The sequence below is a fragment of the Lissotriton helveticus genome, chromosome 3_1 (assembly GCF_964261635.1).
Source record: "Lissotriton helveticus chromosome 3_1, aLisHel1.1, whole genome shotgun sequence".
In the NCBI taxonomy this organism is placed as follows: Eukaryota; Metazoa; Chordata; class Amphibia; order Caudata; family Salamandridae; genus Lissotriton; species Lissotriton helveticus.
Window position 1 is genome coordinate 137346667 of NC_136061.1, and position 19386 is coordinate 137366052.

The window sequence follows — 19386 nt, forward strand, 5'->3', positions numbered from 1 at the left end:
AGAGCCAAGCCTAGAACTAGTTACTTCCCTCCAGACATCAATCAAATTCCTCTGTTATCTCTGCTCTGCTTTTGACCGATGTGGACAGGTCCATAAGTGAAGATCAGTCCAATCAGTTTGCAAGGTTTTCTCCTCACAGAGTATTACCGCTGGGCCCTTGGTCAATGAGCCCTTCTAAGAAACAGAGTCTACCAGTCTCTCCTTCATCCATCAGGCCAAGGCATCCACCCCCATATGAGCAATTATAGGAGGGCAAAGGCCTCCCTTCTATATATCATCTAGAGAAGTAAATTGGGTAGCTCTTCCCACAGGAAACATCCCAAGGAATTCTGGTCCACATGTCCTCCAAGACTACTGGGGCTACGTTCCCAAACCAGGTAGTTCTTATGTCTTAAGTCCTACTGGATCAATTAGGAGCCCCTCTGGGTATTATCCAGGTCTTGCCCAACCAAGCCTAATCTCAAGCAACTACCCTGCTGCAAAGTTGTCAAGCTGGAGACCGTCTAGGCACCTTACAGATGCCTCTGGGAAATGTGTAAGGGCACTGTGCATGTGTACATTGTCACCTGCCACCTCATTCAGCTCAGGGACTGATCCTATTATCTTAACCCACATCTATCAGGACTTCTGAGAGAACCTCAAAGTCCTCCGCATCAAGGCTAGCACTCCTCAAGTGCAACAGGCATGAGTCTGCCAGAACACAGTGCTCTACAGCCTGTCCTTTTGACAGTTAAGAGATACAATCCAGAGCAAAAGCGATCCTGATCTGCACCTTGATCAGGGCCCCCTCCTCTAAAGTGGGCATCACCTGACAAAATGTCTGTAGCACTGCAGCTCTACTAACCTTCTACATCTCCTCATTCTCATGGGCCTCTGATCCAGGAGCTACATGAGTGGCCAGTTAGGTATGTCACCTCTCGGTCTAACACAGTGACATTGCTGACATAGTTCGCTTCACCATGGCAGTTGACTACCCTATCCTGAGACTCAGTATCCACCATAAACATATCCCAAACATCTATGCAGTCACCCTCAAGAGTCACAGCACAATTGGAAATTACTGGGCCTCAAATGCAACAACAGGGATCTTTCACTTCTGGAGTTCTCTGGTCTCTGTACTGCTGACCCTCAAACTGGAAACCATGTATCATTTTTAACACTTGACTCTTGTGCCCTCATTACGAGTCAGGCGGTCCGAGGACCACCAGACTCGCACGAGCGAGGCGGTGGCAGTCCAACTACTGTCGCACCCGCGTCTGACTGCCCCATTACGAGTTGGGTGGTCGTCGTGGGACTGCCGCCAAGGAACTGCTGTTCATTGGAGGTGACGTGGCAGTCAGGAGGCCGCAATATGCTTGGCAGGACTGCCGTGGTCCCGCCAAGCATATTACAAGTTTTCACTCCACCGCCCGTGTCGTGGAAGTTCCTCCTCAATGTACACCATGGAGGTGAAGAAAAAGGGGGGTCGTATGTTTGTGGATCCACCGACACCTTTGAAAGAGGCATCACTCTGGGACTACCACACCACCCGCCCGCCAGACGACTTTAAACTCGTAATCTTGCGAGCAGGCGCCAACGAGTCTTGGCGGTGTAGGGGTGTGGCAGTGGCGTACTGCCCGCACGCGCCTTGCCGAACCCTTGATATCAGGCCCTTGGGGTAGCCTTACCCAGGGTCGTGCTGTGGGGTAGAAACTCAGAACTCAGCAACACAACAAATACTACTCAATAATCCAAATCCAACCCGTACTGTAATACAAACATAACTAAATACTATATATATACAATTGCAACTTTATTCAAAATGCAGATGAAAAAATCTATGTGAAAACTCTCCAATGGCGCCTTAGGTCTAATCTGCATTGAGGGGGCTGTTAACCTGCTTTGCCTTGCTCCTCTCAGGGCCAAGTGTTAAAAAGGTTCTTGGGGCCGGATGTTATAAGAACTGATTTGCAAAAAGTGGCTGTAAATTGGGTACTGACTTTTTGAGAATAAATTCTGATTTTGCAAACTGACTTATATACTAATAGGTCAGTTCCCAAAGTCAGCATTCAGAGTTGGTCGAGTTGGTCGTAATTCGAACTACTTCTTCAATATTCGTGATGTAGGTCGTAAATTCCGTCTCACTCATGATTGGATGCCATCACAGGTATGGTGGACGCATGGGGTCAGAAGAAATTCTACATATCATCACATTTTAATGAAGTATATTTTTAAAGCATCACATTTCTATGTCCTTTTTAACAAAACAAGTTAGGCTCAGAGATTGCACTTCCGTCTACAGAAGCAAATAGTTCCTTGTGATTGCTATTTCTGTTCAAAGGTCTTTAATTATGTTCTCAAGAAAATCTAGCCATCCCCCCTCAGACTGGAAGACGAAGAATAGCTTTATCCATTGACTACAGCATTGTTTTGCAATTAAAACTGGTGCACCTAAATGCGTCTTATAATATAGTCAACTTTTGTTCATTCTTTAGGGATGATAAATAATTTCTACGGTTGCTAGCCTGTTAAATGTAAATATTCTTTTGTAATTTGTATTTTTTTTAGTGAGATTTCCAATAGCAAACAACATATTCACAGAAAGTAGTTAGTATTTCGTTCCTATAAAAAAATCCAGCAATTTAAATAATATATTTTGACAGTCCTTAGCATGCTGTACCATTCAAGGAATGTGGAACTGGCCCAAATTACCACGCACTGTTGAGTGAATAGGTGTGGTTTTAAGATGGGCTGAGCGATGACATATTTATAAAGTGAAGGGAAATGTCCAACGTCCCAGAAGCATTACCGTTTTTTTGGGTCAGGAGGACAAGTTCTTGTATAGTTCTACTAAAATGAAATATTGGAGGTGATAATGAATCTAGCTGACATTGACATAGCTGGTCATACATCTGTGATGTCAATGCTGCAGAGACACTACTGTCTGGCCATGTTGAGATACCATTATGAGCACCTACGTGTGGCAAATGTTGTGACTACTTCTTTCTTCCTCTTACGACAGCAGGATGGCTCAGTGTGTTGAATGCTCCCACAGAGGTATGCAATCATTTGCAGACTCCTGTCCCAAGCAGGTCTGTACATTGAGTACTATTACATTGGATAATAACGTATCTTCCATCTTTATCGGTGCAGAGACAAACAACATTTGGTAGTTGTTTACTTTAGGAACATACTTTTTATTTAGCAAGCACCAGTGGTTAGTTTGTAAAAAAAATAAGTGCCAGGCCTCTCTCAGAAGGCAGCTTGCACCAGCTCTTTTCTCCTGTTAGTGCCGCCTAAAAGAGAACCAACTACTAACCATGAAAGTGGGAAGAGGATGTGACGTAATGGCCGGATTTGCCAACTTTGGAGCTGAGAAACCATGTTCGAGCCTCGCGTCGGCTGAACATCCTGGAATTCTGGGCAAATCACTTAGGGGTAGATGTATCAAGCAGTTTGCGGTTCGCAAAGGCCGGAATTTGCAGAATTCCGGCGTTTGCGAATCGCAAATGGTCTTTTTGCATGTTTTGACATGTAACAAAAAATCGCAAAATACGGAATCGCAAAAATTTGCGATTCCTTATTTTGCTTAAGCATTTAAGTAATCGCAATTTTGCGATGCCTTAAATGATATGTATGCGGCATTTTGGAATTGCGAATTTAGGTTAAGAAATCGCAAATTACCACCAACTTGTAGTTAGTGGTAATTTGCAAATTCTTTTAAAAATGCACAATTTGACATTTGTGAAGGTGGCATGTGACGCTGTATGTGCGCCATATGCACACACATGTAAATTTCAGGGGTGCAGCAGGGTGTTCTTGAGACACCCCTACACCCTTGAAATTATTCTCAATTTGCGATTAGTAAATTGCGATTCGCAAATTGAGAATTATTTCACAATCATTCCTATGGGCCTCCTGGCCCTTAGGAATGAATGGGAAATTATTCCTTAATTGCGCATTCGCAAATTACGAATTCGCAAATAAGGAAGAATAGGAAATCGCTAAAAAATAGCGAATTTCAACATACATCCCATTTTACGATTTCTAAAAAGCGATTCCTTAAAAATCGCAATTTAAAAATCGCAAAAGGGTATGTTGATACATCTACACCTTAATCTCCTGTTGCCTCCCATAAATGAATGTGTCCTTAACGGTGGTCATGAAAAATGCCAGTGTTGATGATTAAGTGCTGGTGCTGAGAACCAGAAACTTCTGGTTCAAATTAAGCACTGGGACAAGCACTACATTTATACCTAAAGCACCTAAGCTTGTGTCTTTACAGGCCAGATTTAGATGTGACTCAGTTAATGGATAAAAATGTTTGTTTCTCCATGACAGAGCGCTTTCCCTGGGGGTTTCCATCCTGTTAGATTGATCACACGGCGAGGTCAATATAATAAACTTTCCAGTCTACCATAGTCTAATCTAGATATCTATTGACACTCCATTTGTTCCTTGGTATCTACTTACCCGATATGTGAATGGAATATATCTTAGTCATACATGTGGGTGGTGAATATACACTTCAGCCCACATGTGACATTTAAGTTCAAGGCCACCGACACGATTTTCTACACCAATTTATTCTGACCTTGCTAGAATGTTAAATAAGTCATTTCAGTGTAATCAATGTTGCCTTTTGTTCACAGGGGATGATCACATGTGCTGTGTCAATGCTGTGGGGTGTCACATTCCAGATGGTAGAAAAACAATCTGGAAAAGGGAGAACCACTCAACAGATGTATTTTGCAACATTTCTGTTCCTGGATTGCTAAATATGTTTGATGTACTATACAAGTAAATTTAAATTGAATATGTTATGTGTACTATTTAGTATGCTGTTTCTCTTTTAGAAGGCCCTTCCTATCATATCACACTAGGCCTGAGCGAAATTTAAATTACACCAGCATCATTTGCATAATTTTGGGAATTCATGTAAAGGGTCCTAAGTGAAATTTGCGGAATTTCGCCATTATGCCACGTCAAGTCATTAAGCCCTTTTCACTGTATAATTGTACTGCAAGCACATGTGCATAACACGAAGGCCCAGAAAGTGAACAGTGCTGCTCATGCCACTGGTGTTTTTGCGCTATTTTTTTTACTGCCAAAGGTGTTTACAATTACACAAACTCCGCAACACTTAAACCTGACCTCACATATCCAATTGTTCTAGGTACAGGACCACATGTTTGGAATGCAAATGCTGCCATAACCATATTATTGAAAATTAACTCTACTTTTCCCCCTCGCTCTTCTAAATTTCTAAAATTGAATGGAGGGGAGGCTGTCTCTGTGAGGGTCGAGGCCACAGTGTGCAAGATTCTTTTGCCATTCTTATCTTTCGAACTATTTCGAAGTCTTTTGAAAAAACTGCATTGGTCACAAATGTATAAGATATATTTGTTTCTAATGAGCAAGAAACCATATTGTATATTTCTTTGTTTGTAATTTCATTGTAAGCATCTTATGTTATGTTTCATAGGGATGGGAGTACTTTTATATTTTCTTGCAATTTATATTTGCAAATCTTCATACATGACAACATTATAGAAGAGGAAAGTGGGAGATTTAAATAAAGATAAGCGTGAGAATGTATTTCTCACATTGGCTTACATTGAAGCAGAGGCAACTTCAGGTGAGAGACAGACAACAGAAAGCCATTCGTGGCTTCAAAAATCGGGAGTCTCCCGCCTAAATTGGGTATATAGGCATGTGTGAAATCTTTGTAGAGCCCATGACACCCTTACTACCCCACTGAGTGAAATTATGTTTTGTTCTGTAACATCAGTGTCAAATCCCTGAATACAGGCGCCTTACAACTGCCCCTAACTGCAGGCTGTGAATATATTTCGAGAAGCTGTTCTGTTCAACAAATGCTTCATCACCGCCACATACACGTTGTCATTTCCTGACCCTGTTTGCCAGATTAGGCCAATCAGGAGTACAATCCTGAGTCTCACAGGATGGCGTTTATGGCGTCAACATCCGATTGGCCGCATAAGCTAGCGCCGCTCGCATCATAACGTTTATGCGTGCCAACTCCGCAGCTGAAAAGGAGGGTGTGTTTCTGGGAGGGTACCATCACAAGGTATGAACGGCCATTTTGGGAGCTACCACATCATTTTGGGCCTCTGCAAAAAGTCTCGTACACAGTGTACCTCCAATTTATTGCAAATATTTCATTTGTGTTCATGTTTCCTTTCTGTTTTACCACTTCTCTGCTTGGCTCCCCCCCCCCGTGCTAAGCCTTTTTTTGGGCTATTTGGGGTAGTTCGCGCTTAGGCCCTCGTAACTTTTTGACCACATAAGGTATCCACGCCAAATTTGCGTCCTTTGCTTCCAACATCATAGGGATTCTACAGGTACCCAGGGTTTGTGGCTTTCCTTGGAGGGAACACAGAAATTTGCCAAAATACATCAACATTTTTTATTTTTTTGGGAAAAAATGGGGAAAAAGTGCTGCAAATGAAAGCATCTGTTTTTTCCCCTGCAGATAGTATCAACAAAGAGTTTGTGGGGCTGAAATCACAATTTTCCCAGCTTTCAGGGACTGGTAGACTTTTGTAAGAAAACCAACATTTTTTACACAGTTTTGGCATTTTACTGGGATATAGCCTATATATTTTTTTTTGTGCGTTCAACCTTCTTCCAGTAGAAATGGGTATGAAAGCAATAATGGATCCTGGAAAACTATACATTTTAGAAAAGTAGACACCCAGGGGAATCAGGATGGGGTGACTTGTCTGACTCTCACCAGGTTCTGTTACCCAGAATCCCTTGCAAAGCTCAAACTTTGTCAAAGAAAACACATTTTTTGCTCACATTTCTGTAGCAGAAAGTTCTAGAATCTGCACAATTTCACCCACCCCACATTTCCCAAAGTCTTCCAAGAAACAATGGTACCTCACTTGTGTGGGTAGGCCTAGTGCCCACTACAGGAAATGGCCCAAAACGTAACGTGGACACACCACATTTTCACAGTGAAAATTGGCCCATTTTTGCAAAGTGCCTAGCTGTTGATTTTGAACCCTAGCTCTGCCGGCACCTAGGGAAACCTAGAAAAGCCATCCATTTTTTAAAACTAGGCACCCAGGGGAATCCAGGATGGGGTGACTTGTCTGGCTCTCACCAGGTTCTGTTCCTCACATTTCTGTGGTGAAAAGTTCTGGAATCGTCGTGGATCCACAAAATTCCACCCACCCCGCATTCCACAAAGTCTTCTGATACAAATGGTACATCACTTGTGTGGGTAGGCCTAGGGCCCGTGACAGCAAACAGCCCAAAACGCAACATGGACACACCACATTTAAAACTGACCCTTTTTTTGCAAAGTGCCTAGCTGTAGACTTTGAACTCTAGCTCTGCTGCCACCTAGGCAAACCCAGCAAACCTATACATTTTGGAAAACTAGACACCCATGGGAATCCAGGATGGAGTGACGTCTCTGGCTCTCTCCAGGTTTTGTTACCCAAAATCCGTTGCAAACTTCAAACTTTGTAAAAAAAAAACACATTTCCCTTATATTTCTGTGGTGAAAGTTCTGGAATCTGCCTGGATCCACAAACTTCCACCCACCCCGCATTCCCCTAAATCTTCCATTACAAATGGTACATCACCTGTGTGGGTAAGCCTACTGGCCGCGACAGGAAACAGCCCAAAATGCAACGTGGACACACCACATTTTCACGGTGAAAACTGACCCTTTTTTGCAAAGTGCCTAGCTTTAGATTTTGAACCCTAGCTCTGCCGGCATCTAGGAAAACATAGCAAACCTATACATTTTTTAAAACTAGACATCCAGGGGAATTCATGATGGGGTGACGTGTCTGGCTCTCAACAGGTTCTGTTTCTCAGAATCCCTTGCAAACCTCCAACTTTGTCAACAAACCCACATTTCCCTCACATTTCTGTGGTGTAATGTTCTGGAATCTGCTTGGATCCACAAAACTCCACCCACCCCGCATTCCACAAAGTCTTCCAAGAAAAATCATCGTACATCACTTGTGTTGGTAGGCCTAGGGCCCACGACAGGTAATGGCCCAAAACACAACGTGGACACACCACATTTTCACAGTGAAAACAGATCCTTTTTTGCAAAGCGCATAGCTGTAGATTCTGAACCCTACCTCTGCCGGCACCTAGGGAAACCTAGCCAACCTATACATTTTTGAAAAATAGACACCCAGGGAAATCCAGGATGGGGTGACTTATCTGGCTCTCACCAGGTTCTGTTATCCAGAATCCCTTGCAAACCTCAAACTTTGTAAAAAAAAAACACATGTATTTCCCTTATAATTATATGGTGAAAAATTCTGGAATCTGCGTGGATCCACAAAATTCCACCCACCCCGCATTCCCCAAAGTCTTCCATTACAAATGGTACATCAGCTGTGTGGGTAGGCCTACTGTCTCCAACAGGAAATGACCCAAAACGCAACGTGAACACACCACATTTTCATAGTGAAAACTGACCCTTTTTTGCAAAGTGCATAGATATAGATTTTGAACCGTAGCTCTGCCGGTACCTAGAAAAATATAGCAAACCTATACATTTTCGAAAACTAGACATCCAGGAGAATACAGGGTGGGGTGACTTGTCTGGCTTTCACCAGGTTCTGTTTACCAGAATTCCCTGCAAACCTCAAACTTTGTCAAAACAATAACATTTTCCCCACATTTCTGTGGTGGAAAGTTCTGGAATCGTGTGGATCCACAAAATTCCACCAACCCCGCATTCCCCAAAGTCACCCTAGAAAAATGGTACCTCACTTGTGTGGGTAGGTTTAGTGCTCGTGACAGGAAACGGCCCAAAACGCAACGTGAACACACCACATTTTCACAGTGAAAACGGACCCTTTTTTTGCACAGTGCCTAGTTGTCGATTTTGAACCCTAGCTCTGCCGGCAACTAGGGAAACCTAGCATACATATACATTTTTAAAAACTAGACATCCAGGGGAATCCATGATGGCTCTCACAGGTTCTGTTACCAAGAATCCCTTGCGAACCTCAAACTTTGTCAACAAACCCACATTTCCCTCATATTTCTGTGGTGTAATGTTCTGGAATATGCATGGAGCCACAAAATTCCACCCATTCCGCATTCCTCAAAGTCTGCCAAGAAAAATGGTACATCACTTGTGTTGGTAGGCCTAGGGCCCGCGACAGGAAACTGCCCACAACACAACGTGGACACACAACATTATCACAGTGAAAACAGATCCTTTTTTGCAAAGTGCCTAGATGTAGATTCTGAACCCTAGCTGGGCGGAAAACATATTGTGGAGAAATCAAAATTACCTATCACAAAACGATCTGTTTTTGCAAGGGGGTCACATGAGTTTTTGGTCCAGGGCTTGGTGGCCCTCTAGGGAAACCTACCATACCCACTCACTTCTGAAAACTAGATACCCGGGGGAGCCCCCCAACGTTTCCCCATCCAGAATCCCCTGCAAACCTCAAATTGTTATGAAAAATCTAATTTTTCTCAAATTTCTATGTGGAAAAGTTGTAGGATTGCTGGGATTCAGAAATGTCCTACCACCTAGCGTTCCCCCAAGTCTCCCGATGAAAATTGTACCCCACTCTTGTGGGTGAGTCAATTACCCCCGACAGGCGAGGGCCCGAAATGTATTGTGGAGACATCAAAATTACCTATACCAAAATGAAATGCTTTTGCAAGGGGGTTCACATGAGTTTTTTGGTCCAGGGATTGGCGGCCATCTAGGGAAACCAACAAAACCCACAAATTTCTGAAAACTAGAGACCATGGGGAGTCCAGAGAGGTATGGCTTGTGTGGATCCCCCAACAATTCTCTACCCAGAATTCCCTGCAAACCTCAAATTTTGAAAAAAAAAATCTAATTTTCTCAGATTTCTGTGTGGAAAAGTTGTAGGATCACCGGCTGATACAAGTTACCTATCACACAGCGATGCCCCAGGTCTGCCGATAAAAATGGTACCTCACTCTTGTGGGTGGGTCAAGTACCCGCAACAGGGAAGGGCCTGTCCCATTCCCATTACCCACAGCCCCAGAAATCAGTAGCAGCCCACAATTTCTCCCACTTTTTGGGACATCCCCTACTTTTATAAGCCACCTGCTCAGCCCTTTGGCACCAATCTAGATTGGCTTCCCAATCTGTGACACATGGGGGGCTGAGTTTGCCTCAGTTACCCTTATCTTCTGATATTTCGGCCATGGTTCCTTCCCCGAATAAAATCAGCCAATCTCAATGTAGGAAATCGTTTTTCCCAAGACCTAAGAGATCTTGTCGGTCACCACCTGCCAATAGGTCTGAATTGCCAGACATTCCTATAGGATATGAAAGATGAAACCCTCTTGGCCCCACTCTCGGATACACAGTGATGGGTTAGCCTGGCGCATTTTATGTAGTAGGGTCCGGGAGTAGTAATATCCATGAAGGATTTGTAGCTGGACTACTATAAACCTAGCATGGATTGCTATTTCCCTTGGACTTTGGAATGCACTGATCCAGTCATCAACATCAACTTTCTTAAGTCTTGGGACTCGATCTCCCTCAAAGATACCAACGGCCTGGAGAATTGTTCACTAGCGTCCTATAAATCAGTGAGATGGCCTTGTTGAGTATAGGCTCTGTAAGTAGCCTGTCTTCTAGAGGGGTGTCTTCTTTGCAACTGTTCACCCTCCACTATATGGCATCTAAGTGCATGGTCAAGGCGGAGATACCTGTATCTTTCAGTCTCTGCCAGTTCGAATTCCTGTCAGAGAACTTCAAACAGAATGAAAGATTGCTGTTAGCCCCTCTTACTCATCAATGCTTTGTCCACTCTGTAGGCCGGCTCTTCATGGTCGCTAAAACAATCATTTACCACAATCAACCGTGAAGCCGAATAGTATTTAGGAATGTCTGAGACTGTTCGCCCACCATCATATATGTCCCTCTGGAGGTTGCATAGAGAAATACGTGGATTATTCCCATTTCATAACTAAAGGCGAATTGAATTGTCTATGCGTCGCTAGAGCTCTCACAGGATCCTGAAGGGAGTGTTCTGAAATATGTAAAGTAAGTGTGGGGGTAACATAATTTTATAAAATGCTGCTCTACCCATCAACATTCTCTACTGCTCTACATTTCTGTGGAGCCTTTCAATCTACAGGAGCAGGTTTATGTTTAGGCAGTCCTGCGAGTTTCGAGTGACATGAATCCCCAAGCATTTCAAATTTTCAGTTACCTTCGTAGCTGCACAGTGTGCAGGAATTCTCAGGTGGTCACCCGACAATTTGAAAGATTAGGGATTTTGACCAGTTAATACGGTAACGCAAATGATCCCCGAATATACTAAATATTTGCAAGATTCTGTCAATGGAGAGAGTTGGCTGTGTGAGCTTTTGCATAATATCATCCAAGTACAGGGAAATACGCTCCTCCTAATCCCCACCTGTACTCACTCCTAGTAAGTGATTATCCATGTCAAACAGACATGGATGCTTTTATTTCTCCAACCTAGATCTGCTGTATAGCCGGATTGGAGAAAAGATGCAAGTGACCAGGCACTGTCTGAGCGGCAGACCAGGCCACTCAGACCAATACTGGTGCTGCTCTCATAGCATGAGAGCAGCGTCTGGATTGGGTGGGGAGCCTGTGCTCTCCCAGTAACTGTCGGGAGTAAAGCATCGAGGCGGCCGTCGGCATCCGCTCAACGACAGAAAGTTTTTTTTTAATTATTCTTTTTATCCTTAATTCCCCCCCCCTTTTTATTTTGCGGCAGCTGCCATTGCTAGCAACAGATTTGTTTCTGCCCATACGAAGGCAAACACATAAAGCCACATGTATGTAGGTTTTTTCAGGTAACAAGCGGCCCAATTTTCTGAATCAGGCCTTTTGTGACCAGAAAAATAAATGTTCCTTTGTACCAATTAGTGATTTGGTATTATGAAGGACGCCCACTCGTAAAAGTAACTCGCTGTGCTATGTGCAAGTGTTTTACCACCTACATAAAGTAGGTGATAATCCTTCTCAAATGGCAAGTGATCCTCCGAGGACCCATTCCACTTTGCCAAAGGTTGCTGAAACGTTTTTTAAGAGCAGGCGGTGGCCCCACGGACCGCTGACTACTCTTTAAAAATTAAACTGAAATGTTTCATTCTTCTTTTTTAAACGTGGCCCTTTTTCCTTTAAGGAAAAAGGCCCGAATTTTTTTTTACAAAACGTTGCTTTATTTAAAACGAAACATAGACATGGTGGTTTGCTGTCCCCAGCAGGCCACCATCCTTGTGTTTTTAGTGATTCCCAACGGGTCACAAATTGCTACCAACCTCATGAATATTAATGAGGTAGGTAATTTACGTTCCCATTAAGAATCACTAAATGTTGCGAAGACACATTAGTACATAAATGTTTGCAAATTCCTAATAGCGAATCGCAAGCATTTGCTATTAGCAAATTGCAAAAGGAAACCTATATACATGTGGCTTAAACTAGTTTTCACTGATAAGTATTCAGATCAAAAAAGCCAGAAAAGCCTGCATATTTTTATGGGAAACTTTGCAGCGAGTTGTAGTTTGGCCGCGATGACCAGTGCAAAAAAAAAAATGGGAATTGGATTTTGAAAAAGTGGGTTTACGACTAGTGCTAAATTGCGCATCACCATTGCAGGAGTTTATGACACCTGTGTACAAGTCCCAACCTGGCGATGAAAGATTGTAAAGGATCCACTTTCCTCCTAAGTGCATGTAAAAACGAAGAATACACAGGAAGCTGCTAATAAAAATATTTAGCAACTATTACACGATTTTAGAAATTGAACGCCTCAAAAAAATGGAACACTACCACTATTTAATAAAAGATAAAATTAAAATGGCTTAAGGAAACAACAATTTTTGCGGTAACCTTCAGGTGTGAGGTCCAAGTGCACAGGATAGGACCTCTGTACATTTTGTGCTTTGTGGCTCCGTGAATGCTGGTCTATGGTGTGCAAGCTTCACACCTGTCAAGTGCATTTTAATTTTTGTGTGGTCTCCATAACTGCGAGTACCTACCAGCGTTTGCACTTTTTTGACAGTATTTTAATTTTTCACTTTCACGTCCCTTGGTAGGGTGGGCCTTAGCGCGTCCACACCGCCGGGGTTTATTACACCTTAGGTCCTGAGGAATGCCAGGTTAATTGACACCGACATTGGCAGAAACATGTTGACCGTAAAGCTAGAGGAAACTAGCCATCTAATTTATCTGGCTTAGTTCTCCCACACATATTTTAATATGTCTTATTGATCAGATAATAAAGAATTTTTGATACATTTAAGGCATTTTTATTCCCACCACGTACACTTTTTCTAGTTACTCACACAATCACTTAGTCACTCACGACTTCACATTACCCGCTCCGCAGTAATTCTGGCGTTGCAGCACACTGGGGTGGCATTCGGCCACTCCCAGTGGGGCCCGATGATGAAGCATGTCACCGACCAGGTCGGTGAGTGAGGGCTTACTAAAAACACCAAGAGGGTGTCCCCATTTCCTTTTCTCTGTGCTCCGAAACCCGTCTTTCTGACGAATCTGAACACTCTTTTGTTGTTACTATTGATGATTAGTGGGGAATAAGAGTGTTCCATTCTCCCTACCTCTCTCCTTGTTGAAACACTGTAAAGAAGAATGTTTACTAAACACAGCGAGTAATATATGTAGGTTACTCTACGTAACCTGCTAAATTAAGTAAAACCTCAAAAATTTTGTTTTTTCTTATTCTTAAAGACGGCTGAGTATGCAAGAGACCAATGCAATAAGAAAAGTGTTTTATTTCCTTTACTCCAGCAATACCCATTCACGAATAATTCATTAAAATGGTCATGATGAGAGAAAATGACATCACACGTCCTTTGTCCTAATGACTGCACGGGGTTGACATCTTGACATACTGTAGGCTTTCCATAGATTTCCCATTTGCTTCTAAGGTCTAGGATAATGCCAGGTAGTGAAAACTACAAAAAAGTAATAACATATGAGTCTGGTTACTGGCACCCTCTCCCTGACCCCTTAGTTCAAGGTAGAAGGAGCAGCGCCAGGGGCATCAAATTGACATCCATGCTTACATCTGCATATCTTCGCAGGAGGACCATACGCATCTGCCCAGTATAGTTTCAAATTGCAAACCTACCAGCCAGCAGTGAATTCCACGTGGGCATCAAAGAAGCCAGTCACCTCTCCTGAAGCGGCTTTCCAACCCACAATCCGGGCTCGGATCAGACCCTCTCGTTTCTGGTTGCGGACCACCTTCACGAGCCCTGGGTATCGTTTCTGAACATACTCCTCCAAGGGTGCCTTCAGTTCCTCTAAAGAATGGAACAAGAGAGCATACACTTAGAAAACAAAAATACAGAATCAGGCCTACTTTTACTGTGCACAAGGACTCGGTAAAGTATTAATCAATTTGTATATTTAAGGTTATATGCAGCATGGAGCAGGTCTTTCAGGGTAAATGAACACTGGACCATGAACTTTAAGGTACTCCTTTGCAAAGCGTTTTATATTTAATTTATATTCCTAATAACAACTTGTTTTATAGAGCGCTTGGTGCTGTGCTTCTTCCATTTCTAAGAACTGTCCCCAATTTAATGGTACTCAAGCGCTCCTGAGTCTGACTGAGAGGTGACATTTCGAAAAGAGCAAAAAATACAAATTTTAATATTCACATTTATTCCTACAAGTTGTTCCACAGTAATGCAGTTCTGCATAAACAATTACTCTGGAACATCTATAAATGTCATACTTTTGTTTGTTAGACATTAACAATAAATGCCATTACCACGCGTGCCTGTACCAGGTATCCTTTAATACACAATGCATTTACCACACATTGCCTTTACCATGTAGATCTTTACCACACATATGCCTTTACCACACACGCTTTTACAACGAAATGTTAAGTATATATAAGATAAGTGACACCCCTATTCCTACTTGGCGATGAGGCGAGCGTAAGGTAAGGGTTTTTATTTATTTTCCCTAGCCCGTCATATTTCGACTCCCCCCCGCCCTGCCCCACAGCTCTTACCTGTACCGGCCACGCCTGTGTGTATATAAATATACTTATATATAACTAGAAGAGATTGTCTATTCTTGCCCATTGTTAATGAATGTTTATCCAATCCATGGATTAATTCTGCAGTGGTTTTGAGGCTAGGAAACCATTCCAAGATGGTGTACAATGTAACGCTGGAAGGGCTGGTCCCTTTTTGATGTTTATCAATAATCACATGACTTTATTTAAATGAGTATGCTGGGAAATGGGTTGTGACACTGACAAAGGCTTCTGCCGAAACGTTTGTTTTGCTGTAAATAAACCGCACGCTGTATTAGTAACCCCCCGGAGTGCTGCTCTTTCTTTTCCTGACACGGAGGAGTGTTTGAGCGTTCTATATCGCGGGAGTCTACGACCCGCCGAGCAGCACCCGCTCCAGAGTGCCTGAGGGTTTCGTGGAAACTCGAGCGTGGAAATCTGGTATCCCTCGAGCACCGCCGGAGCACTTTTGAACACCGGAGAGGTTTCGGCTTTGAAGTAGCGCCGTAATTAAATTCCTCTACTGCCGATTGTGGCAAAGACTGCACGTCTGACCGGTGAGCCTTCTTTCTCTCATATATCTGTAAGGAAGTGCTGAGTGATTAACGGCAGAGCGCCCAGGGGAGTAAAATACAGCGTGTCTCGAACCAAGATGGTAACGAGCAACAGCATCTAATTTAGTGCGAACGACCCGACTCCAGTGTAATATGGAGATGTTTGGCGCGTTGGCGCAAGACATGTTTAAAAAACGAGATAGACCTCCGACAGCGACAGCCTCGTCCTCTGGGGCGGGGAATGGAAGCAACAAACTGAATGAACTATTTTTTAAACTTGAAAAGCTACATGAGCGTGAGATCCGCAAATGGTGGGAGGCCACCAGTCTAGGCAGTTATATTGACGAAAGAATGGTACCGAGGGGGTTGAGGGTGTACACTGTACCTGCTTATGAGCACCCCGACCCTCAGCTACTAACGGATTGGCAGGAACATACCCAAGCATACTGTGATGGCATCCTTAAACTCCTAGTGAAATACGCATGGAGCGATAGGGAAAAGGCTCTAGCTGAAATCCAGTCGCTAGAAACCATCATTGACGCGGAGGGGGATGTAACAAAGGGGAATGAACTCAAGGAAGCCCTGAAAAAACGTCTGGTCAGATATCAACAGAAGATAATGGCGCGCAAACAAGAAAAGTTTGAGCGCGACGAAAGTGACTATCGACAGGGGCGCATCCTTACGTTTGCGAAAAAATACGATGCACCTAGGAAAGCCATGAATCAAGGTACCACTATGACACCGGGCTCGAGTGCACCAACCTCAGAGTCTGAGGTGACGGCAGATGAATCGGGAGACGATCAGCGAGAACAGAGGAGTGAGCGTAGGAGAACCCCTGTCCCTTTTCACACAGAGTTCCAACTAATTCGGCAAAACTGGCTGAGAGGAGGCAAAAACAAGCTCCCGGAACGACAAGAAGAAGGAGAACCAGGAGAGCAGGGGGAGGTGGCAAAAGGAAGAGGAAGGGGGAAACCAAAACCCCAAACCCGGCCAAGTCGCAAAACGAGGAAGTAAGAAACGTTGATAAGATAAAGGAGACTAACCTAACTGTGGTTAATCTCACGAATAGATCTCTGACCAACGAACAACACGAACTCCTCAGCCTGGGACTCACTTTCTGCCCCATTGCGGATCTCGAATTCACACAAACTAAAATCGACTTGTTCAAGTTTACTAGAAAGCTTAAATTACATAAGCATTTCAAAATAAGACCTCACATCAAGGGAGCATCCAAACCTGGGCTCAGGTTAACGGCCACTGATACCCTGATTGGCAAAGACATGCCCTGCATTGAAGCTATGGAAGCTTTGAGGAGTGAAAATGAGGACATGGATAATTTGGACATGAACATGGCAGAGAGGGCAGCTGCCCAGGGCATTGAACAAGAAAGAGATGGTAGCCATTTTAAACCCCTCTCAACGTTTATTCCTCAATCTCCCTGGGATGCTATCGACGCTTTCTCAGAAGCCATGATGATGGAATTGGTAAAACAAAGAAAGGTTTCCCATCCAATTACCAGTAATATCACCCAATCTCAAAAGAGAGCCTTACAGGAATTGTTAAGCGACACGAAAACGATCATAAAACCTTCGGACAAGGGAGGCAATGTCGTCTTAATGACAAGAGAATATTACCACCAAGAAGCCATGAGGCAACTCTCTGACACAAAGTACTACACAACCACCACTAGAGAACTGTACGAATTGAGTGTCAGGGAGTACGATAACTTGATTTTAAAATGGTATAACCTTTTAATGCTTGAACATATCTTCCTATGTAGTAGCAACCAGATGGTGCCTACGTTTTACCACCTGCCCAAATTACATAAGAACAATATCACTCCTCCTGGCCGACCGATTGTGGCATCCATCGGGGGGCTAACAGAGAACATGTCTAAATTTGTGGACAATTACATCTTCCCTCTTGTCTTGAGACTGGAATCTTATGTTCAAGACACCAAAGATTTTTTGAGTAAAGTGGACAGCATGGACTGGCAATCGGATTATCTATTCCTAGTGATGGATATTACCAGTCTATACACCTTCATTGAGCACGTTCATGGACTGACTGCTGTTGAACACTATCTAAACAAACGTCCGATTCGTTTTGCACAACATAATATCATGTTAATGGAATTCGTGCAATTTTGTTTAACAAACAATATATTTTTGTTTGAGGATAGTTTGTACCGGCAGACCTCTGGGACAGCGATGGGCACCTGCTTCGCTCCAAGCTATGCGAACTTGTTCGTCGGCTGGTGGGAGGAGCAGGTGCCCAGAAGCTACCAAGAAGGCGGTGAAAGCGGGAAAGTGGTACATTGGTACCGCTACATAGATGACTTGTTCATCGTGTGGCAGGGGACTGAGGACATGGCCAAAAAATACATTCATTCCCTCAATGATAACATCTATAATGTACACCTGTCTGGGACTATTAGCGGGGTGGCAGCCAACTATTTGGACCTACGGGTGTACATTGAGGATGGCCATGTCCACACCTCTCTGTATCGCAAAGAGACAGCGGGAAATTCAATTCTCTTTGCCAAGAGTGCCCATCCACCTAAACTCATTAAGAGTATCCCGTATGGGGAACGGTTAAGAATAAGAAGAAACAGTACCCAAGATAGAGATTTTGAGGCGGCCGCTTCGGAATGCTTATCCCGCTTCCGACTCAGAGGATATGATGAACCACTTTTATCAAATACTTTGAAGAAAGTTAAAATGATTTCGAGAAAGGACCTACTCGATAAGAAACTGGGTGGGGTGGATACGAATACCAGGAATGTCTTCAGAATGATTACCCCTTACTCTGCGGGTGCCGATAGACTTAGAAGCTTGATGCGTAAGAACTGGCACATCTTGCTCACAGATGATGTACTAAGAGAGGATCTACCACCGCACCCATTAGTGACCTTTAGCAAGGCTAGGTCTTTGGGGGATTTGCTAGTACATAGTCATCTGGAACCCTTACCAACTCAGACTAACACTTTAAAAACAATGAGTGTTTTTTTCCCGTGTGGGAAATGTAAGGCGTGTAGCAATAGCCGCAGGGTTTTTCAATATGATATTCCTGATGCTGGTAGGACTAGAAAGATCCAAAAATTCATTACCTGCAGCACTACCTATGCTGTGTACTGTCTGATATGCCCATGCGGTCTAAGATATATTGGGAGCACCATCAACCAACTTAAATTGAGAGTGCTAGAACATCAGAGGGCTATCGACAAAGTTGACCCTGCTTACCCAGTAGCACGGCATTTTGCCGAACATCATAACAGGGATAGGACAAAATTACGCTACTTTGGGTCAGATCATGTCCCATACAATCCAATAAAAATAAAGAGAGAGCCCAAACCATTGAGGCGGGTAATCTCAGGAACCACAGCACCAATCACAACACCCAATACAGCGTTGGAAAGGGCAGTTGCAGCAGAAGGACATAGGCTATGCAGACGCCCTCCATATACATTTAAAAGGTAAAAGAACCGTGCCAGCAAAGTAGTCCCTTGTGGGCGTGTCTGCGTTGTGCTGTGGGCATGTGCTGGGGGTGTGACAAACGCTGGGGGCGTGTGGTACGTTCCGCCCTTCATGCCATGTCTCATATCGTGTGCTGTGGGCATGTGCTGGAGCCGTGGGCGTGTGCGGGGCGCGGGATTACGGAAAAAAAGAGAGCGTTGTGCCCAATATTTCATTGTTTTTTCTTCCCAGGTTCTGTACATTCCAGCTCCGGGTGTCCACCCTGCTCCCTTTAAATACCCCTGCTCCCCATAATCATAACCCACCCGTACTCCTTAAAATACCCCAACACCCCTA

The 19386-nt window shown here is 43.6% G+C and overlaps 1 protein-coding gene across 1 annotated transcript in view; it reads right to left on the minus strand.

Moving 5' to 3' along the window:
• The window catches only part of GALNT17 (polypeptide N-acetylgalactosaminyltransferase 17), a 1757718-nt gene that overhangs the window by 942515 nt on the left and 795817 nt on the right, over positions 1 to 19386 (minus strand). Inside the window, exon 4 of the mRNA XM_078679403.1 lies at positions 14118 to 14292. Within this exon, the coding sequence (XP_078535529.1) occupies positions 14118 to 14292 (175 nt within the window). The remainder of the gene's footprint in view (positions 1 to 14117; positions 14293 to 19386) is intronic.